Source organism: Folsomia candida, unplaced genomic scaffold, assembly GCF_002217175.1.
Source record: "Folsomia candida strain VU population unplaced genomic scaffold, ASM221717v1 Fcan01_Sc037, whole genome shotgun sequence".
Classification (NCBI taxonomy): Eukaryota; Metazoa; Arthropoda; class Collembola; order Entomobryomorpha; family Isotomidae; genus Folsomia; species Folsomia candida.
In genome coordinates, this window is record NW_019091229.1 from 923,336 (window position 1) to 946,320 (window position 22,985).

Sequence of the window (22,985 nt, forward strand, 5' to 3'; positions counted from 1 at the left end):
ATAACCATGTCGTACAATGAATTGCATAATAACGAGAATATCCCGCAGTACAAATATATTTGGAATCCACTCGAAACACAACATGAACAGAATAACATGTAACTTATTTAATGCGAATTTTAATCAATTAATGTCAAAAATGCTTCGTTGACTGGTTCGATTTGGTTTAATTTACAACGAGAAAATATAATACATATATGCAATTAACAAACTCGAATTGGTATAACACTCATTCAGTCAATCGTGTGAAATTTCGTATGCATTTATTAAATTTTCAAAATTGCCAATTTTAAATTGGTTGCCATTGGAAATATGCATTGTCTCCAGGTTTGTCAATGATATTCGCACGATTTTAAGGTAGGCCACCGACCAGAGAACTAGTAGTTAAATATATTTTTGGTGCATTCATTTTACTAAATTTTAATTTGTTAATCTATACAAATGTGCTTTTTATTTACATATTTAAATAATTCATCATCATTCCAAGCACAATGTCCACATCGAGAATAGAACATATAAAAAAGGCTAAAACGACATCATTTTCTCCCCTGTTTTCCTCACGAACGAACAAATTGGACAGTCTCCCCCCGTAACGATGTCAATTACCTCGTCGATCGTAAATTGTGAAATAACTAAATTCAGCGCCGTCCTCAATTTTTCCTCTATTGGCGCCTTATACGCGGCTAATTCTGTGGCGAAACAGGTGTTTATGTTCTCATTGAACGCGTCCCAGTCTACAGGATTCCCGCCAATTACGAAATCGGGTCCCAGGTTGATAAAAAGCGAGTCAAACGTTAACGTCTAGATTGTCAAGGTTCGAAGGTTGATTCGGTTGCCGATTATGTTGATGAAAAGCTGGGCGCTCATGTAGGAGTCGAGGTTGACCACCTCGAAGTACGCGGTTCCATACTGCCAGGTAAAATTTCCGGAGGGGAGACAACCCTGGGTGAATGGACGGAAGTCGAAATACCCGCTCATTTCTGAGTAGGCCATCTCCAGGTAGAAATTCGGGACGCGGAGGCGAAACGTGGGAGTAAGCGTGATACTCGTTACGACACATTGCCAATTCATGGTGGAGAAACCAGTCATATATCCACCACTGAAATTTTGAAAAATTCGATAAATTTCAGCATAGATTTCCTAAAATTTAATTTTTAAATTCCCATAAAGTGAATTGTTACAAAAGGAAACTTATTCGTCCACGGAAAATTTGTTAAACTTTGCTTTTACCACGCTGAAATTATTGGGGGTATTCATTACGAATTCGTATCGTTAGCAATCATAAAAAAATAAAGTTAGCAAAAAATTGTGGTTTAAATATTTGTGAAAGTTCCGCATCTCCAGGACTATATATTTTTGTAAGTAATATTTGGCTAAAAATTGTTTTCCAAAATTTTGTTGCGATGCGAAAATACAAGTAATTAATACTCCGATTGTATGGCATTAAAATAAAGCTAAAATTTCGCGTAAACTTTAAAAAATAATTTCAAAGTAATTTCGAAGTCTAAATATTTCATGAACTGTATCCCCTTACTCAAGCATGCTTCCAGGCAGGGCGCTCCAAATCGGGTCAAAATTCGGTTCGAAACGTGTATTTCCAATCTCCATCAAATCGTCCGGCGCGTCGTCGTCTTTGGCCGGGTCGTCGTCGGAATTGTTGTGGTCGTGATGGGAGGTCTGTTATGTAAAATAAGAACACATTAAATTTTTATGAAATTCCAGGATTACATAATTTGCAAAAAATCTAAAATTTCATAAAATTGTTTTAGGAATAGCAAATTTGATTTGTAGTTACAACTAACCTGGTCCCACCCACGCAGTCTGGCACATTTTCTGGCAGATTGCACGCCGTTATGGCAACATCCCAAAATAAATCGGCCGGGCATTCCCGTAAAATCGGTTCCCCACCGGAGTTACAATCCCAGTAAAATTTGCAATCCGGGTGTGGCGAATATCGCTCCCCATCACTGCAAATTTCTTGACCTGCCACACCCAGTGAGATAGCTATGGTAATGCTAAAAGCTATCAAGGTCTTGACCAACAATAAGTCTGAGATCTTTGACATTTTAAGAAAATTGAAATCGAGTATTTAAGTCCTTCTAAAAGTTGTACAACATATGTAGTCGGACCACGGACTAATTTATTATGCGTCAGGTAACCATGATATTGTCCTCATTTATCGGCATTTGCATGCATAAGTGGTTTGATTTCAATTTAGTCTGGATTTCCCAGACTAGGTTTGGCAAGATAATTAATTATATTACCTTGCATAATTATACTTATAATATATATACCTAAGTATATGTAAACTGTCATATGTACATATGCAAATAGTTCCCCCTGTCGTCCTTAGCATTTTCATTACGGAATCTTCGAGTGATTGATTGTATCATTTAGTAAAACAATTAATTGAGCGACAAGATTAATCTAATTTGTTCTGATTTGACAGAAATCAATATGCTTACTTGTTTTTTTTATTACAGAGTTACGCAATATATTTGTGTAGATATGTAAATACTTACATACATGCTTATATATTTGAACACATCGAAGGAATTGCTTCCCGATGTAATAAAATTTCGTCCAACACGAAATTCAAGTCGTTGGCGTCATAATTCTAACAGTTGGTCACAATTCTGCATACTTCATTCTGTATTTTGTGCAAGCCATTTTGTGTATTAAATAAAAAGAAAACCAAATAAATCTCCACAAATTTAGCTTTATGCACAATTCAGTTCCGATCTCAGGAAGGAAAACATCTACATAAATTACGTTAATTTAAAAAAAATATATGTTACTTTTGCAAGTGCAAAATATGAACATTAAATCCGCAATAAAATAATAGTTTTTTAATAGAAATTTTATTTACATTTTTATACTATGCAAAATTTAATATTGTTCCACAAGTTCGACGTCTTTGACTGCGAAGGCGTTTCTCATCTGGCAGAGGGGGAAGTATTGGAGGGTGGGGCCGCCGATGCAGGGATGCGCGAAAAGGGCCGGTCCCCAGAATACGACGCACATGGGCTCCACAACAACCGGGTAGGTTGCCGGGGGGAGGACCGCACCCGTACCGCCGCCCCAGTAATGCGTCACATTACTTGTCGCGGACGTCCAAAAAGCTAAAAATAGGAAATTTAGATTGTTTGTAAATGTTTACATAATTGAAATTTCTAAAAAGTTGTGTAAATTTCTAAGCTATTTATTATGCCGCACAAATTTAAACATGCGAATTATGTTCAAAGTTCAGAGTACAGCTTAACTGCAGAAATTTTCAGATTTTCTGCAGAAAGGGTTTATACAGGGAGATTTGTCCATAATTATACACACATTGTTCTGCAAAATATAACCTATAGAATTTTTTTTGCAGGATTATGTAAGAAAACTTATACAGGATAAAATATGCGTCAAGCTTTTGTCAATTACTGCAGAATTCAATACCATGGTTTCTACTCGGCATGCACAGATTTTAGGACAAATATTCTCGCAATTTTAATCAATTAATATCCTCAAATTTTATAAAAAATGCAGTACATACCATTTCCATCCGTATGCCCGGCAATGGTGGTTTTTAAATAGGCAAATTCTGCCGCTCCTTCCACCGTCGTGAGCGCCCAACCGAAACGTTGACAAAAAGCGTTCGCAGCGGTGTAGTTCATCTAAAATGAAAAGCATATTTACATAATTTAATGTCTCGCGTAAATTTTGCGTATGTAATTTTTATAAAATTCAGTCTCTCACATGGACGGGCTCAATCCAATAAAATTTTCCCTCAAAATCCCCAATACTCTCCAAACTAGAGGCTAACGTGAAAGCATTTAAAATTAAGAAGAGCGCGATTTTTGAATTCATTTTGTCGAATTAAAATATTTTCAAGGTAAATATTTATGAAGGAAATTAAGGTGTGACTGACAGCTTGGGAGCAACTGGAACTCTGTACCATTTAAGCAACCTGTATTATGTGAATTTATGGACAAGTGGTCGGAATTCCCGATATGACTCAATTTTATGTCTGTATTTATGCAATCGAGTTGACCAAAGTCAATTGCTTTGTTATGCTCAAAAAATTAATATAACAAGGTACAAGCTTATTTATGTACATATGTATTTGGTAACAAGTTATCTTGAGGGGTGTCAATTCAAAATAAATTAAATGTTGTTAAGCAATCGTGAAGTGATTGGATCAATCAAGCCCTGCGTATTAGAGTTGGGGACCATAAATTTACCGGGCATGTAGCCCAATAGGTTAATAAGATTGATGAAATGTCCCCACCAATTTGTTGCCCCTGATTCATTATGCAAGTCATTTGAATATTCCGTTATAAAAATGTACACAAATGCATACACGAGGCAAGGTTACAACGTAAAATAATTACGTAAGGTTATCCGTGCATGTCTGGGAAATCCAGGGTGAATTGCATCAGGTAACTTATAAATATAAATGAGCCCTACCTTACAGATGGCTACCCGGTTTGCAAATTTAGCTCAATAATAATTTAGTCTGGGGTGCCGTCAGTTGGTTAAATTTTGCCAGACATTGATTTTTTTTATTAAGATGACGATGACCTGGGTAACCTTGACTGTGACCTTGCTACTGGCTTTAAGGTTTAGCACAGGTCAGGAAATTTGCAGTGATGGGGAGAGATATTCGCCACATCCGGAGTGCAAATTTTACTGGGATTGCCACTCCGGGGCGGAACCGGTTTTGCGGGAATGCCCGGCAGATCTGTTTTGGGATACTAGAATCACGGCGTGTAATTTGCCGGAAAATGTGCCAGAGTGTGTGGGTGGGACAAGGTTAGTAGATGTGCAAATTAATAAACAGTTCAAAAAAATTAGCAAATTTTATGGTATTCAAATAATTTAAAAATTTCATAGAAATGTATTCCTTTTTTTAAAAGACCACCAATCACAACAACCACAATTCCGACGACGACCCGCCCCACAACCACGACACGACCGACGACCACTATTCCAACGACAACTGTAACAACGACGACAACAAGACCCACCACGACGACCCCAACGACAACGACGGCGTGTCCAAGACCGTGTTGTAAGTAGTTACATACTTATTTAATCGAAATTTAATTTAATATATGTAGTGGGCAAAATATTTTATTAATTGGGAATGTTATTTCCGTATTTTTTCAAAGGTTTGAATGACTATGCGGACATTGGAAGTATGCCTTTTGAACCGAATTTCGACCCAATGTGGAAATGTCTTAATGGGAGCAGACTAGAGTAAGCATTTTATGAAGTTTTTTGCTCAAAAATTTTAAATTTCATGTTTTTCTAAAAATTATTGCACTTTCACTTGGTGCAAAACCTGGTTGAATTCGCGTCTTGTTTGTCCCATTTGCTCGCGTGCTTGAGACATTTCAAAAATTATGTTTAGAAAAATATTTTACCTACAAACATTCAAATAACTTTGAACATTTCCAAAAATTTCAGGGGTGGATTTATGACCGGTTTCTCCACCATGGATTGGCAATGTGACGTCACGGTTATCACGCTCTCGGCCACGTTACGCCTCCGCGTCCCGCATTTCTACTTGGAGACTATGTACTCGGGAATGAACGGATATCTCGACTTCCGCCCATTTACCCAGGCATGTCTCCCCTCCGGAAATTTCACCGGGGAGGGGGCCGCCTACTTCGAGGTGACTGATCTCTACTCCAACATGCGCGTCCAGCTGTACGTCAACCTGATCACGAATGTCGTCAGCATTCGCACCCTGACCATTGAAGGCTTGACTTTTGACTCCATTTTTATCCATCTCGGCCCCGAATTCGTAATTGGCGGGTCAACCGTGGACTGGGACGCGTTCAATGAGAATTTCCCGACCTGTTTCGCCACCCAGCTGGCGACGCATAAGGGTCAGCTGCAGGAAAAGGTGATGGTCTCGCTGAATGGTATCATTACACAGTTTACGCTGCAAGAGTTTTTCGACCTAGTTTCGAGCGGAGATTGTCCAATTTGTTCGTTCATGAGTAAAGCTGGGGAGAAAGGATTGTTGTTTTAGAATAAGGATTATTTCGTAGGTGGGGTAATGTGAGAGGGTTGTGTAATTTATTTTTTTGGTTGTGTTTAGAAGTATATTTATCTGTAATAAATAAATAATGAGGAAATGGAAAGAAGATTTATATTAATTTTTAAAACCACACATTTTTCATGTATCAAATCGTATAAAGCATATCTTCATAAGAACCAAATAAAAATTGGCTTTTATGCAGAAAACGCAATTCCTTGGTCAATTCCCGTAGGCCTTGGTAACTTTGTAAATTCTATGAACTTACAAACTTTTACAAAATTTTTCAAATATTTCTTATTAAAATTAGCTTTCAAATTTTTCTAAACTTACTATAATCAGATCAAGTACGCCTTTTCGTTTTGTCAAAGTGTGTAAAATCACTCTACCAAAATTTAACGGATTTTACAAGTTATAAATGACTGCGTTAATTGCTTCAATAATAATATGTTTGCTATGTAAATATGATGATGGGAATTATTTACTTGATTTAATACATAATTGACACGTGTATGATTTATCTATTTGACAGGTGGGTTTTGTATATGCACTTCACCTTGTAATTGAATCCTGAGTTATCTTTACTATTTTGACAGTCAAGTTGTAAAGTAAATTGCACTTGTCACTGATGAGCCGTGTTTAGCAGCAATTGAGTAAAATTATATTAATTCCGTAGTTGGACTCGGTACTGCGGGGATTTCATGTTATGCAATTGATATTTGTACATATCTGTATTTACGACGTATGGTTATCAAACAGCGTTTCGTAATAATAAGTAATTTCGTTTACCGATATTTACATACAAGCTATTCAATTATAATTATAATCATGTCTTTTGAAGTGGGAAATACCCAATTCTCAATAAACTCTTGTATTTATTTACACATGTGCAATTTTTAGTGTCCAATACATACATATAGTTATTAGTAACCGTACTTGAGGACAATTAAAATTGTAATCTTGATACGAAATAAGTAAATATGAGAAAATTACTAAAATATCGAGTAACCTTCCTAACCGTGGTTGTATGCAGTACACTACATTTTTTAGGGTGTGTGACAGGGCAGGAAATTTGTAGCGATGGGGAGCGATACTCGCCACATCCGGACTGCAAATTTTACTGGGATTGCAACTCTGTTGGGGACCCGATTTTACGGGAATGCCCGGCCGATTTATTTTGGGATGTTGCCATAACGGCGTGCAATCTGCCAGAAAATGTGCCCGAGTGCGTGGGTGGGACCAGGTTGGTAATTATGTAGATGTGAAATTAAAATGTGGTACGAAGTTCGTCGTGCAAAAAAAAATATGTTGCAGGTTTTAAATTGCAAATTAAATGAAAGATCGAAAATTTTAAAATTGTATACAATTAAACATTTTAGAATTTGTTAAACTTGCGTATTTTACAGACCACCCATCACGACGACCACAATTCCAACAACGACCCGGCCAACTACGACGACCCGACCGACAACTACGCGACCAAGTACGACCACACCAACTACGACGCCGACCACTAGCACACCCACGACGACGACGCCATGTTCCACACCCTGTTGTACGTTTAGATGATAGACAATTAATTATCACAATAATTGATAACTTTACGTTTTCTGAAAGGTGTGAATGACACGATGGTGATTAGAAATACGTATTTCGAACCTACTTTAGACCCGATATGGAGCTTTCTGTCTGGAAGCATGCTCAAGTAAGGGGATCCATTTCTCGAAATATGTGTTTAGACTTTGAAATTTTCCTATTTCTTGTCCAGTTTAAGCTTTAAACTTATGTTTTTCCTGGGTAGGGGCCGTTCATGAATTCTGTAACGCAAAAATCGCGCTTTTCTAGAGCCTCACTTTAACATATGTCACATAGGCACGATGTCCTTGGAGCCTTAAAGTCCCATTCTCCGTTACATAATTTATGGACCACCCCATATGCGAAATTTGTGATTTGTTTCCATTGGAAAAAAGATTTCAGTTAATTCTTACACTGTTAGAAATCCGGTGTAGTCAGGCAAGCATTGATTTCTCGATATTAAAGATGCTACCGTTTGGTACTAAAATTATACGGGTAAAAACTCCGAAGCATTTTCTACCTGTATGGTAAAAAAACATTAATACCGCACAGTTACCCCACGGTATTAATTATCAATACCACTTTAGTATATGCATACATAGGGGTGTACAACTTGATACTATTGTAACACTGGATTCCTTAGAGTGTACATACATACGCATTTTTCCCCTGAATCAATTTCGAAGTCATGTGAATCATTTGTTTAAACTTTCCTTTATTGCAGAAATTAATTCTTACGGGAATTTATGTCAAAATTAAGTTTTAGGAAATTATGCCGAAAGTTTGTAAATTAAAAAAAATATTCTCCATTACCAGTGGGGGATTAATCACCGGTTTCTCCACGATGAGATGGGAATGTTCTTTGGTGATTATCACCCTCACAGCCACGTTGCGCCTCCGCGTCCCGAATTTCTACATGGAGACAATATACTCAGGAATGCACGGGTACTTCGACTTCCGCCCATTTACCCAGGGTTGCCTCCCCTCCGGAAATTTTACCGGGCAGGGGGCCGCCTACGTCGAGATGGGCAATCTCGACTCCCACATGCGCGCCGTACTGATCGTCAACCTTATCACGAATCGTGTCAACATTCGCACCCTGACAATCCAGACGTTAACGTTTGACTCGCTTTTTATCAACTTCGGTCCCGAATTCGTAATTGGCGGGTCAACCGTGGACTGGGACGCGTTCAATGAGAATTTTCCGACCTGTTTCGCCACCGAGTTGGAGGAATATAAGGTCGAATTGGAGGAAAAATTGAGGTCGACGTTTAATCCGTTTTTTTCATACTTTACGCTAGCAGAGGTAATTGCTATCATTACGGCGGGAGACTGTCCAATTTGCTCGGTAATGATGACATCTGGTCAGAAAGGGATGTTGTTTTAGGGTTTTTGATGTGATTCGGTGTGGACAATGTTTTTGTAGTAATGACAAAATAAATAAAAGCAGTAGATGTATATAGATTAACAAGTTTACATATATGTACAAGTTATTGAAAATTATTTATTTTGTCATAAATTCAAAATACTGGTTCTCTGATCAGTGGCCGATCTTGAAATCGTGATTCGGCGTCTTCAGGTATTATTTCAAATGACAAATTGTGCGAAATATTTATTGAAGATTTTGCAAACATTTTCAAATTACATACATGGTTATGTTGATAAATTAAATTTGTTAATTAGGTATTCAAAGGCCTTCTTAAGAATGCTGAATCTATTCTTTTAGAAAACCATTATTGCATTGCGTTGATGAATGTGTATTTTTGTAAAAAAGTTCACTTGATTGACATGGCGAGTTTTACAATAATTTGTTAATTGGATAAATGCTATTAAGTTTGCGTATTAAAACAAATTGAACCTGTCAACGGGGCATGTTTGACATTAATTGATTATTTGATTAAAACTGGATGAAATAAATTATGTTCATGTTGTATGTGGCCAAGAGGACTTTATTTATGTGTATAAATATACTGTGGGGATTCTTGTTGTTATGCAATTGTTTATACGACGTGGTTATCAAGCAACGTTTCGCAATGACAGATCCACCGATATTTACATGCTACTCAATTATTTACATATAATTATAATCGTGTCGTTTCAAGTGGGAAAAATCCAATCCTCAGTAAATTAGTGTATTTATGTGCAAGCCTTAGTTTTGAACATAATTATTATTAACCCTACTCTTGAGGGAAATTTAGAGAAATAAACAATAGTCTCTGTACGTAGTTAATCGTCACATAAAAATGGGAAGATTATTAAAACACGGAGTAATCCTGCTAATCACGGCGGTATTCAGTACAATAAACTTTTTAGGGTGTGCGGCAGGTCAGGAAATTTGCAGCGATGGGGAGCGATATTCGCCACATCCGGAGTGCAAATTTTACTGGGATTGCAACTCTGTTGGGGACCCGATTTTACGGGAATGCCCGGCCGATTTATTTTGGGATGTTGCCATAACGGCGTGCAATCTGCCAGAAAATGTGCCAGACTGCGTGGGTGGGACCAGGTTAGTACATGGGTATTAAATTTGTGGTTTCCAGTTCAAATCCATCATTTAGTTTCAAAATTTCATGCCAATTAAGTCAAAAATTTTGTAGAAATTTGTTCCCATTTCCATTTCGAATAACAGACCACCCATCACGACGACAACGACTCCGACAACGACTACCCCAACTACCACGACACGACCGACAACTACACGGCCAACTACCACGACGACGCGACGACCCACAGCAGCTCCGTGTGGCTCGCAGTGCTGTAAGTAAACTAATTATTTAATACAAATTTACATAATCCTGGATAATTGTTTTGCGAGATTTCGACTATGAATGTACATGTAGGCGTCAATGATGTATATGACGGTCTTTCCGGACATTTGAATGCCACTTTCTCCCCAATCATAGAAGTGTTTCAGGGGAGTACATTTAGGTATGATTTATGTACATATGTATGTATTTACGTAAATGCTTTGGTGTCATTTCGTACAAATTAGATTTTGGTGTGACATGAATTCTAATTTGACTCTTCTACTGGTCAATGTCTCTAAAGACAATTAGATTAATTTTTGGTAGTACAAAACTATCGATTTGGAAAAAATTGCTACTTCATTTTCTATTATTTATAATAAATTTCCTCAAAAATGAGTTCGCCATTTTAGAAATCTGCATAGCAGCAGAGTATGAAAAATCTATGGTTATATATATGTTCTACCTTAACTGAAAATGGAGGTCCCCGACGTATGCTTACCAATTTTGACAAATGAGTGTCAATCGATCATAAATTTAATTAATATTGAATTTGGAAAAGCATTGCTTTGAAAGCAGCGATCCGCCAATGCACAAGGGAGGAGATATATATTTCATTCCGAACAGGAGAAAACGCGCTTTAAATTTGGGGAGCCTAAAATTTGTCGAAATGATGGCCCATTTTCTCCTCTTACTAAAAAGAGGAGAATACTCTTCATACTTTATTAGTATGAAACAATAACTATTTCTGCCAAACTATTTCGGCAAACTGAGCATTGGGGGATCGTTCGTTGCTCTTGCGAATTTAAGATCAATTAAATTTATGATCAACTGACATCCATTTTGTCAAAATCTAATGGTAGGAGAGAGTGCCGGGAGAGCTCCATTATGAGAATTAAATCAGCACAGAGGTCGACGCCGCCGATCTCACGCCGCCGCGCCGCCATACGCCGATGAATTTTACGCGCCGCCGCCGACGAAAAATTTGATTTCCTATTCCTCTAACATTGCGACGCCGCTGAAAAATCACCAAAAACTGGCGCCGCCGCCGCCGAAAATTGGTCGGCGTCGACCTCTGAATCAGCAATTTAAATTTTAGCAAGAAGCGTACTTACATCATGTTTATATTCTGATCAATTTTTTCCAGCAACCTTTACACGCATGGCGTTTCAACGTTAGACTTGGATTGCATTTTTAACGTAAGCAGCTGGACGGGAGATATAATTCGACGTGCAGGAAACTTTTATTTCCAGGGGGACTACGATATTTGGGGTTATCTTGATTTATTCCCTTTTTCAAGTTTATGTCTGCCATCGGGAAGCTTTAGCGGGGCAGGAGTGGCTACCTTTGAGGTGCAAAATCTCGATTGGATCGTAGGAATTTCATTTTCCCTCGACCAAGTTCCGGATAGATTAACGATACAAATTTTGACAATTCATGAAATATCGTTCGACAGGATTTATCTGAATTTAGGGCCAAATTTTCGCATTAATGGTAGTCCCGTGGATTGGGAGGCATTCAATGCTAATTTACATTCTTGTTTTCACACCCAACTTAAGCAGTACAGGAGGGAAATTGAGACAAAATTAAAGTTCGCGCTTAACGAACGGTACTCACAGTTTGATCATGTAGAAATTAGTAAATTTCTTTTCGCCGGGGCATGTCCGCCTTGCGTGACTGTTTGTCCACAATGTTTGAATTTGAGGACTGCAGCCCTTCAATAGTTATTAAAATCACGACAACGAATAATTTTTAAGGAACTAGTTCACAGTTTAGGTCTCTTGATGGGTGTACATATTTCATCATAGATTTTGACCCAATTAGTACATATGTAGGTCACAAATTTGATTAACATTAAATTTGCCAATTGTCGCGTTTGGCAGAGATATTTGCAATGTATGTGGGTGCACAAAATGGAGGTAATACTTGCAAACTTTCTGCTTCCCAAATTTACTGTGCACAATAAACGCATGCGTTTTCTCCTCTTTAAATGCAAGTATCTCTGCCAATCCTGCGCGTTGGGAGATCGTGCCCTTTTCAAATTTCATATGTATTAGTTAATTTTGTGCTCGATCGACTCTATAGTGTCAAAATCGGAGAGCATACGTTAGGACGCCTCCAGTTTAGTTGTGTCAGTGAGTTTATAAGTATAACAAATGTTCGTACTAATTTCTCGCCACGAAATGCAGATGATGTACATACATCTTTACATATGTATTTACAAGTTTACAACAGCGTTCTTCCGCATATGTATGTACGTACATATGTTGATGTACATACATATTAATGTATGTTGATAAATAAAACTTGTTATGCATTTATTCAAAGATTTTGTTACGTGGAATATTGTGTTTGAGAAAATAATTATTGTGTCGCGTTGCGTTGATGAAAAAATAGATAAATAAAAAAGTTCATTTGATTGACAGGGTGATTTTTGCAATAATTAGTTAATTGGGTAAATGTGTGTTGAACTTGAGTGTTAATACAAATTTGACTTGTCAACAGGGCATGTTCGACATTAATTGATTATTTGACTAAAATTGAGATGAAATCAATTACATATTTACATACATAGCAGTGCTCATGTTGTGTTCGAGTGGATATGCACAAATGCATACTTATATAAATATGGGGGATTCTTATTATTGTGCGTTTGTTTGTGCAACATGGTTATCAAGCAACGTTTCATAATAACATTATCCACCGATATTTACATACTACTCAATTATAATTTTGACCACGTCTATTGAAGGGGGGAAAACCCAATCCTTGGTAAATTATCGTACTTATTGTAAATGTGTATGTAAATGTGTTTAAATGTACACAAGCCATTTAAGTATCCAGTATGTACATTTAATAATTTACGATACTCTTTAGAGTAATTTATATTATGCTAATCTCTGCCTGAAATTGGTGCATCCACACAAATGGAAAAGTTATTACAATATCGAGTAACCCTTGTTATCGTGGCAGTGTACAGTGCAGTAGGTTTTTTAGGGTGTGTGACAGGGCAGGAGATTTGTAATGATGGGGAGCGATATTCGCCACATCCGGAATGCAAATTTTACTGGGATTGCAACTCTGGTGGGGACCCGATTTTACGGCAATGCCCGGCCGATTTATTTTGGGATGTTGCAATCACGGCGTGCAATCTGGCAGAAAATGTGCCAGAATGTGTAGGTGGGACCAGGTTAGTTGGGTGAAAAATTGTACTCGTGTTTAAAATTTCATGCAAATTATGTCTTAAGTTTTACCTATTTTAAAAGACCACCCATCACCAACACAACAATTCCGGCCACAACGGGACCAACTATGACGACACGGGCGACAACTACACCATCAACTACGACTATTCGTCCAACTACGACGACGCGACGACCTACTGCAGCTCCGTGCACCACACCATGCTGTAAGTTGCATATGCATCTGGCGATAATGAGACATCTTGACAATCATGATTTTTATCGAGATTTTGACGCGTTATGTAGGCATCGATGATGTCCATGATGGTCTTTCTGGGCCCTTGAACCTGACCTTTCACCCAATCGTCCAGTTGGATGAGGGAAGTGAATACAGGTACGTGTTGCCAAGTAACAGTAGTTTTTATTTTGTAAGGTTGTAATTTAACCTTGTTGATGAAGTGAGCGTTTTTTTATGTAAATGAATCACCCATTAAAATTTTGGCGTCAAACGTACATAGATAAGTACCTAAATTGCCTAGCATCTTATATTTTGATCTATTTTTTCAGCAACCTTTACACGCATGGCGTTTCAACGTTGGAGTTGGATTGCAGGTTTCCTATACCCGCCGGGACCGGACAGATAACTAGACGCGCGGGAGACTATCATTTCCAGGGGGACTACGATATTCAGGGTTATCTTGACTTAAACCCATTTTCAAGTTCATGTCTGCCATCGGGAAACTTTAGTGGGACCGGAGTAGTTACGTTTTCAGTGGAAAATCTCTACTGGCTTGTCGGGACGACACAATTTACCGACATAATTTCGGGTAGAGTATCAATTCGAACCTTGACAATTCATGAGATATCGTTCGACCGGATATATCGGGATTTGGGGCCAAACTTTCGCATCAATGGAAACCCCGTGAATTGGGAGGTATTCAATGCTAATTTACATGCTTGTTTTCACACCCAACTTAATCAGTACAGGGGGGAAATTGAGACAAAATTAATGTCCGCGCTTAACGATAGGTATGAGCGGTTTACTATTATAGAAGTTGCCGAATTTCTTTTCGATAGGAATTGTGCGCCTTGTTCAATTGTTTAGAATATTAGAATTTGAAGAATGCTGCCCATCAATTGGGGAACTAGAACCCCATCAATTTGTGTTAAATTTGATAGAGTACTAACTATTTATTCTTAGTTGAATCCGAAAATTGTTAAATAATATGTCATAATTCTTGTAAATTTAAGCTTGTTACATATTTATATTGAACCTGCCAACGGGGCATGTTTGGCGTTAATCATTAATCGATTATTTGATTAAATCTTGCATTAAACAAGTTACAATAAATAGTAATGTTAAATTAGTGTTCGAGTGGACTCTGCGTATGCAAATAAATAAGTGAGGGATTATTGTTATTATAAATTGTTTGTACCACACGGTTATCAAGCAAGGTTTCGTAATAATAATTTTATCCACCAATATCTAAATGCATACTAATCAATTATAATTACTTCTGTATAATCTTATCGTTTGAAGTGGTGAAGACCCAATCCTCAGTATAAATTAGTGGATCTGCATACACACTTCTAATTTTTAGCTTTAATAAACATATGTATCATTAACCTTACTCTTGACGCAATTTAATACAAACTAATTCTTGTGCAAAATCGATATATAAAAATGGGCAAATTATTAAGACATCGAGTAACCCTTCTAATCGTGGTCGTATTCGGTACCACAGAATTCTTAAGGTGTGTGACAGGGCAGGAGATTTGCAGCGATGGGGAGCGATATTCGCCACATCCGGATTGCAAATTTTTCTGGGAGTGCAACTCTGGTGCGGGCCCAATTTTACGGGAATGCCAGGCCGATCGGTTTTGGGATGTTTCCATTATGGCGTGCAATCTGCCAGAAAATGTGCCAGAATGCGTGGGTGGGATCAGGTTAAAAGTGCAAAATGCAGGTGGACAGTTACAGATTAAACGAACACTTGAAAATTGTATGAAATCAAATGTTTCAGCATTTGCTAAACTTGTGTATTTTACAGACCACCAATCACGACCACAGCAATTCAGACGATGACACGACGCCCCACATCAGCTCCGTGCACAACGCCGTGCTGTAAATTAACTACATATTTATGAGACAAGAATGTTATCCGGGTTAATTTGAGATTTTGACTTTTTGACTTTGTCGGCATATTTAGGCGTCGATGATGTCTATGAAGGTCTATCTGGCCCATTGAACGCCACCTTCCATCCAATTTTAGAGGTGTTTCAGGGGAGTACATTTAGGTAAATATGATTTAAATAAATATTTGCGACAAGTTTGTACTTGTAATTAAACCCTGTTGATTAAGGTTCCATTGGATGATGATTTGATGTGGGATAGATTATTGATCTGTTACTTACCCCTGTTGAATGTTTCAAATCAAAGTTCATAAAATTGCATAAATTTCTAGGCTTTTTGATAAATGCTAATATAATGTAGGGCTAATTTTTGATACTAGAAAACTATGCATTTGAGAAAATTTTACAGATTAATTTTTAAGGATTTTTGTACATAGTTCATACTGTGCAAAAAATGGCAAACGAATTGGTAATTTTTTTCAAATCGATGGTTTGGCTCTGCCAAAAAACTGGGGAGTATGACAAGTTGTATTTACCCCAAAACCCATGAAATTAATGCCATTTTAGAAATGTGCATTTAAAGATATTGAATAGGGTAGAGTGAGATTACAAACAGGGTATGCTACCCCGGGTTTTTGGGGTATTGGGGTATTGGGGGTTTTGGTGGGTTTTGGGGTATTGGGGTATTGGGGGTTTTGGTGGGTTTTGGGGTAGCAAATTTGAGCAATACCCACGGGTAGTCGGGGTAGTCGGGGAAGTCGGGGTTTTCAAATTTTACAAAATATGATTACAGGGCATTGCTAGCAATTCTACAAATTAATTACTTATTAAAATATAATTAATAAGCAGTTTTGTTGCGAAATTACTCAAAAACTGATTTTTTTCAGTAATTTTTGAACTTAATACATGAGACACTGACTCAGTTTGCCCCCAAAACCCCGACTACCCGCAAAACCCAGGTAAAACCCCGGGGTATGGGTTTTCAATAGCAAAACCCCGGGGTTTTCCTTACCCTGATTACAAATTTATGACGGAGTAATGTCACCTTAAGTTTTTTTCCTAAGTAAATTGAATCAATGATTTAGATTTTACCTTTCCAAAAACTTTTTGTCTATCAATTTTTCAGCAACCTTTACACGCATGGCGTTTCAACGCTAGATTTGGATTGTAGATTTGCCGTAAGCGCCGGGACCGGACAGATAATTCGACGTGCGGGAAACTTTTACTTCCAGGGGGACTACGTTATTCGGGGTTATCTTGATTTATTCCCTTTTTCAAGTTCATGTCTGCCATCGGGAAGCTTTAGCGGGGCAGGAGTGGCTACCTTTGAGGTGCAAAATCTCGATTGGATCGTCGGGATGACACATTTCGTCGACATAGTTTCGGGTAGAGTATCAATTAGAACCTTGACAATTCATGAGGTATCATTTGACCGGATTTATCTGAATTTGGGTCCGAATTTTCACATTAATAGAAGTCCCGTGGATTGGGAGGTGTTCAATGCTAATCTACACCCTTGTTTTCACACCCAACTTAATCAGAACAGGGGAGAAATTGAGACAAAGTTAAGGTCCGCACTTAACAAACGGTACTCACAGTTTACTCTTGAAGAAGTTGCTGAATTCCTTTTCCTAGGGGATTCACTTCACTAGCGAAACAAGGGGTAGGCAGGGTAGGCATTGCCTAGGGGCCCCCACGGAGTGGGGGCCCCGTAGCTGCCCCGAATTAAAAAAAAATTTACATGTCTAGCAGTGGCGAAGTTAGTGGCAAGCGTTGCAGTAGATCATTAAAAAATCTAAACTAGTTCAAATTATGTTAAGAAATTCTGCCAAATTTTATTTCATAATTTTCAGTTTAAAATGCTGAGATGGGAGTCACTGCTATGGCATTAGCTAGTTATTTTTCTTCAGGCTTTGCGCGCATCATCTTACTTTATCAGTAGTTTTAAATATTTTAAATGTAGCAAATTGAACCCGATAAGACGAGGAAATGACACAAATCTTATCAGGATGATACTGGCGTTTTTTATAGTTTGTTTAAAAATGATAAATTTACTTTGATCATTAAACTCAATTAGTCGTATAGCAACTGCAAAAACTGAAACTCAATGCAACGACGCCAGGGGCCTCGCTCCGACTTTGAAGAAACAATGATAATTAGATAACCTTAGATAAATAATTAAACACGTGCACTCAAAATGAAAATTTGTCTAATCAACACCGCCGGTGTCAATATATGACTTAACCGCCTTGGTTACAATGTTGAATCCGAGTTATGATGATTTTGATACCGGTAGTTATAATGTTATGACCGGACGGAAAAAATTCATTACTACTCGGAATCACAATTCTAACCAAGGCGGTTAAGTCATATATTGACACCGTTTTGTTTTGAGTGTAGTTAAGGATTTTTCATAGTGCTCAGTTTAAACGAAATTATGACAGAATCTAAGCGTGAGAATTTCCATGTTTGCCGTGATATTTTTCTCTCTCGCGAGAAAAATACACATTCTCGCTTATGTAATCCATCATAATTTCGTTGAACTTAAAATGCATGGTGTTTTTTCGTCATCTAACATGAAGTGCTTTTTTTCGATTTTGACCTGACAAATTTCAAATTGTTCACACGAAGAAGAACGCCATATTTTTCCATTTTCCTCAAGGCACGCGTTTTCACAATGTTTTTACGCGGCGGAATTTTTGAAAAAATTTTCATTAAAAATTGTGAATTTTCAACATGTACATAAATTTCCTAATTTTTAACCGATTTCAAGAATGGAAGAACGTTTTTGCACAGAATTACATTAATTAATGCTAAATCTTTACTTACCACAAATTTTAATTTTTCAAAATTTATTGTTTGTTACTTTAAAAGTTTTTAGAAAAATATTTCTACACTTTTATGGAAGTAATTTTGAGTTCTTGGAAGCATCATGGAAGTTATATGGAATCATTTTTATGTTCTTTCGGGTTTAAAGTACAGAGGATCACAGATCGTATTTGCACATGTTTTAAAATTGACCTCAAACCTTCACTCTGCGTCGATGAATTTACTTCGATTGTTGAATGCGTTCCTCAGACCTTTGGCTAACCAGCCTATATCGCTGTTTTTCCCAAATTCATTACTTTTCCTATATTTTGGAGGGCAATCTTCTTCAACTCGTCTTGAAGATTTTTCCGAAACACCAAAAAAAACTAGAGCTCGACCGAGATGAATCTATGGTTTTATTAGTCTAAACCCACTAAAAATCTACACTGCGACCCGTAAAACAAGGACACCTATTATTTTTTTTAATATCTCAAATGACCTCCAAAATATTTACACGTTCTTTTCGCCATTAAGTCCTACGGTGGGTAGTAGTCTTGTCGCAACTTTTGATCTTGGTTCATAATCATACTACTTGGGAATCTACAAAAAGTAAAATTCAGGTGACCCATAAAACAAGGACATGTCCCAAAAAACAGGATGTTTGTTATTCCACTGGGTGAAATAAATTGACTTTGGGCCGGAAATTATATCATCAGTAAATATATTTGTGAGTATAAGTATAAGTATATTTGTGATATTTTGGTCTATGGTCGGTGTAAATTAAACTTTTTCTTAGGCAGGTATGCCAAGGCGAGGGGTAAATTCCAGGCCATGTGGCAAAATGGTAAGGTAGAAGCTTTATTTGCAGATAGGTGGAGTACATCGAAAATTGCGAAGCCCTTAATTCTCAGGTGACATTCCGTAGTAACGTCCAAGGCCGAGGGGACCACTTCCGTTGGAACACACAAGCAAGAAGGCATGCCTCAGATGATGCACAGAGAAAAATCCATCATTCTCCGTCGCTCAGGTAACTCCTTTGTGGTTGCAAACCAGACTAAATTGGTTTTCAAGCTCCTCTCAGCGCAATCAACGATAAATAAAGTCCGGTGTGCTTGCCCGATCTTCCGCAGAAGGAAAATAAACAAGAAGCGTGAGCTTTTCCGGAAGCACAAAGATGCTCAATCGCAGTGGGCAAAAGATTGAATGTTGTGGACCCCTGAATCGAGCAACACCATATTTATGGACAAAGCCGATTCACATTGGATTGTCCTGAGCAGAGCTGGGAGATTAGTTGATTTTTTGCTCGGATTTCGGATTGGGGATTGGACACCAAAATTTTTGGATTAGATTGGGGATTAGAATTAAGCATGGATTCGGGGATTGGATTGGTTTCGGATTAGATTACTTTACAAAATTTATTTGGATTGGGGATTAGGGATTGGCCAATCTGGATTAGTTTCAGGATTGAGGATTATTTTTCACTGCTATTTTGCTTAATAAATTTGTTTAACGTTTTTTTATGATTTCACCCTACAAAAAAGAAAGTAAAGGGAATGAAAAATTGAAAGAAAATTTGTTAAGCACATTAATGTTAAATTATCATATTATTACAACAGCACATTAACCAGTTCATCAGACAGAGGTTAATTTTTGTGCAAAAATATAGCAGTATCGATTAACCAATTAATTTCAAGTTTAAGGATTTTGTGTTAATGTTTTGTTTTCTAATTCATTTTTTAACAATGTTTTTATCATTTCACGTCAAAAAATGAAGTAAAAGAAACCTATTTTAAACCAGTTTAAATCATTTTTGAGCTGTAATAACAACACATTAAGTAGTTAACCGGTTCTGTTTGTGTAAACAAATTTAAAAAGTCAAATGCACTGGGTAATTTTAAGGGAAATTTGAAACGCGCAGGTGAAAAACAATTCAAAACTAATCCAAGATCTATGACCAATCCAGATTGGGGATGAGCTTGGAAATTTTTGCTGGATTGGGGATTGATTTGAATGATTTTTTTTCGGGATTGGGATTGGTGGATTATTTTCAATATTTTCAAAGCTTGGATTAGGGATTAGGGATTGACTAATCCTTAATCCGGATTGCCAATCCACCAATCCCTAATCTGGATTGTCTCAGCTCTGGTCCTGAGAGGAATATGTATCATTTTCATGACCTTAGGAAACAAAACCTCACTTTACCACAGACAGCGCGGGGGAGCTGGTGTCACGATCAGGGGGTTTATGCAATGGGGTCCAATGTCGTGTTGTTCCGACTTTTTTGAACTCACAAGTTTATCACGTCATTTCAGAAGATTAATTTCTTCCACTAAAACAAAAATTCGGAAGAAAAAATGGCAGTCTTAACAAGATAATACCCAATATAATGCGCCTCGGTGATCAATGAAATGGTCCCAAGACAACGATATCGACATTCTGCCTTAGCCATTGAGGTGTTTGGATCTAAATCAGATTGAAAGTATTTAGGGATATTAGTTTAGGGATATTAGGGATGCTAATACTCGGCAGTGTTCAACAGATTCCGAACAAAAACAAGGAATCACTGATGCACGAGATTAAGTGCCAATTAGTGTTGTCAATAGGCTCGTGGGGTCAATGAATGTCGATTTCTTTCTGATATCAATAAAGTGGGTAGATAGATTGAGTATTGTTGTGAAAAAGAATTGATAAAATACAAAATTACTGGCTAAAATGGAAATAATTCCAAACCAGTCCTTGTTTTACGAGCCACCTGGTTTTGCCATATTATTAGATAACTTCTCCACCCCTGCACTAATTTTAACGAAACTTTGCAACAAGGCTACCAGGCACCGTAGTACTTAATGGTGAAAGCAACATAAAAATATTTTGACGGGCCTTTGAGAAATTGGAAAAAATTTTAGGTGTCCTTGTTTTACGGGTCGCAGTGTAAAGGAGTGGCATCAGGACTTGCAAGTCCTGATGCCACTCCTTTAGATTTTTCACTCAGATACCTGTGACTGACATGTCAGTCACAGGTATCTGAGAATTAGGGATGATTGAAATCTCTAGCTTTTGTTTTAATGCGGCTGCATACTGGGTCGTTTTCCCAGAGATTTTCGTGCTGAAGTTTGTTTTCGCGTGAACTTTTGCTATTTCTTGACCTCTTCTTGAAGTTTATTATTGATGGCGCAATTCACATGCAGCTGGCATATTTTAACAACTTTTCCAATTTGAGTTTGGGTCAGAAGATTTTCTCTTGCTACTTTATTGGGGATGCCAGTCACGCTAATTTAGCGCTTCTCTTCGACCTGATCGTTCAGCGGCCGACCTCTCCCGCTGGCCACCCGCTGGTCATGCGCTCGTCATAAATATAGTCACAACGTGACGAAAAGTGAATTTTACACGGAAATTCCTTCAGTTTGTTTAATAAGTCATGTATTGTGGTCATTTTGGTATAGGTGTCGACCCTTAACTCGTTGGACACCTCGGTATGTTTCCTTGTAAGTATTCCATGAAATATGTATTATAAGCTGAAGAAAAATATTGACCGGAAAAATAATAACCACTTAAATGAGCAAAATGTTAGGATTGATGAATGTCTAACCCTGAAATGGTCAGATGGTATAAGTTCACTCCACCAGTTTCTTTAGGGTAGAGAGACGCTCTCAATCGGTCTGCGCCAGGAATAATCATCCCTACTTTGAACAAAGAGATCGAGTTGTTAAATCTAACTAGTAATATATGATACTAGATTACCTGCGACTCATTGGCTATTGCATACACGAGTATAGTCAATCCTAAAATTATGTGATATCCAATTATGTAAAAAGTACAGTTATGTGAAAAGGTGTTTATTCAATAAAGATTAGACAATATGGCCCTTATGCAAAATAACTTTATGCAAATCAACCTAGAACCCCCCAAACAACTACTTTTTAAGAGTAAAATTGCGGAAGTACAAAAAACCTTATCCGCCTATGAGTTTGGTCAGTTTTTGTCACTGTGCAAATAGGATCTGTGACCCTGTAGCATCAAAACTGCAAAATTTATTACGTTATGAGAAATCCTAATTTTGACTGAAAATGTATTAAAAATTCAGAAAACACGCTCCTTTATGAAAAGGCTAAAGAACGCTAGTTTAAGTGTGCGAGCAAATTTAAAACCGGAGAAAACGATTCATGACCACTTATTTATGACGGACTCTGTAAGCGAGAATCTGTATTTATGTCCCTCCCAAGAAAAAATTCGGGATAAAAACGGAAATTCTCGCTCATGGATTCCGTCAGTTGAGCATTATGAAAAATCCTGAATCACGTGCTTAATTATTTACCCAGGCTTTCCGAATTAGCAAGGTTTCGTCAAAATTGGAGCGAGACCGCTTGAATTGTGAGTGTAATCTGACAGTTCTACATTCAATTGTTGAAATCGTGATATTATTGAAACGATATTTTAATTAAGCCCTTGTCGTTTAACCAAACAGCACACAATAACCTTGCACTGAATCAAATTATGGGTGCGAAAAAACCGCAA

At 37.5% G+C, this 22,985-nt stretch overlaps 5 protein-coding genes and 1 long non-coding RNA gene across 9 annotated transcripts; 5 read left to right on the forward strand and 1 right to left on the reverse strand.

Moving 5' to 3' along the window:
• Nucleotides 1–2,827: 2,827 nt before the first annotated feature.
• On the reverse strand, nt 2,828–3,988 carry LOC110861101. Its single transcript, XM_022110213.2, has 3 exons — nt 3,742–3,988; nt 3,539–3,659; nt 2,828–3,122 (listed from the first exon to the last, which is right to left on the reverse strand). The coding sequence occupies exons 1-3, from the start codon at nt 3,850–3,852 to the stop codon at nt 2,890–2,892; spliced, it is 465 nt and encodes a 154-aa protein (XP_021965905.1). The 5' UTR covers nt 3,853–3,988; the 3' UTR covers nt 2,828–2,889.
• Nucleotides 3,989–4,448: 460 nt separating this feature from the next.
• Nucleotides 4,449–6,146, forward strand: LOC118432899. Its single transcript, XM_022110189.2, has 4 exons — nt 4,449–4,797; nt 4,902–5,056; nt 5,157–5,244; nt 5,455–6,146. Exons 1-4 carry the CDS (start codon nt 4,556–4,558, stop codon nt 6,023–6,025), a joined length of 1,056 nt encoding a protein of 351 aa, XP_021965881.1. The 5' UTR covers nt 4,449–4,555; the 3' UTR covers nt 6,026–6,146.
• Nucleotides 6,147–6,269: 123 nt separating this feature from the next.
• Nucleotides 6,270–9,539, forward strand: LOC110861076. Its single transcript, XM_035860861.1, has 4 exons — nt 6,270–7,274; nt 7,438–7,586; nt 7,649–7,736; nt 8,423–9,539. Exons 1-4 carry the CDS (start codon nt 7,012–7,014, stop codon nt 8,991–8,993), a joined length of 1,071 nt encoding a protein of 356 aa, XP_035716754.1. The 5' UTR covers nt 6,270–7,011; the 3' UTR covers nt 8,994–9,539.
• A 425-nt stretch (nt 9,540–9,964) lies between these two features.
• Nucleotides 9,965–14,954, forward strand: LOC110861104. The gene is made up of 7 exons (XM_022110215.2): nt 9,965–10,112; nt 10,236–10,363; nt 10,447–10,534; nt 11,498–13,540; nt 13,617–13,759; nt 13,839–13,926; nt 14,100–14,954. The coding sequence occupies exons 4-7, from the start codon at nt 13,278–13,280 to the stop codon at nt 14,635–14,637; spliced, it is 1,032 nt and encodes a 343-aa protein (XP_021965907.1). The 5' UTR covers nt 9,965–10,112; nt 10,236–10,363; nt 10,447–10,534; nt 11,498–13,277; the 3' UTR covers nt 14,638–14,954.
• A 239-nt stretch (nt 14,955–15,193) lies between these two features.
• On the forward strand, nt 15,194–17,888 carry LOC118439494. Its single transcript, XM_035860862.1, has 4 exons — nt 15,194–15,499; nt 15,584–15,657; nt 15,743–15,830; nt 16,792–17,888. Exons 1-4 carry the CDS (start codon nt 15,396–15,398, stop codon nt 17,315–17,317), a joined length of 792 nt encoding a protein of 263 aa, XP_035716755.1. The 5' UTR covers nt 15,194–15,395; the 3' UTR covers nt 17,318–17,888.
• A 125-nt stretch (nt 17,889–18,013) lies between these two features.
• Nucleotides 18,014–21,391, forward strand: LOC118439483. Of its 4 annotated transcripts, none has more exons than XR_004837448.1 (4): nt 18,014–19,200; nt 19,270–19,317; nt 19,385–19,500; nt 19,604–21,391. It is a non-coding gene; the product is annotated as an uncharacterized LOC118439483 (long non-coding RNA). The 4 variants fall into 4 exon arrangements; XR_004837446.1 differs by having other exon boundaries at nt 19,399–19,500; XR_004837449.1 differs by having other exon boundaries at nt 19,274–19,317; nt 19,399–19,500.
• Nucleotides 21,392–22,985: the final 1,594 nt, after the last annotated feature.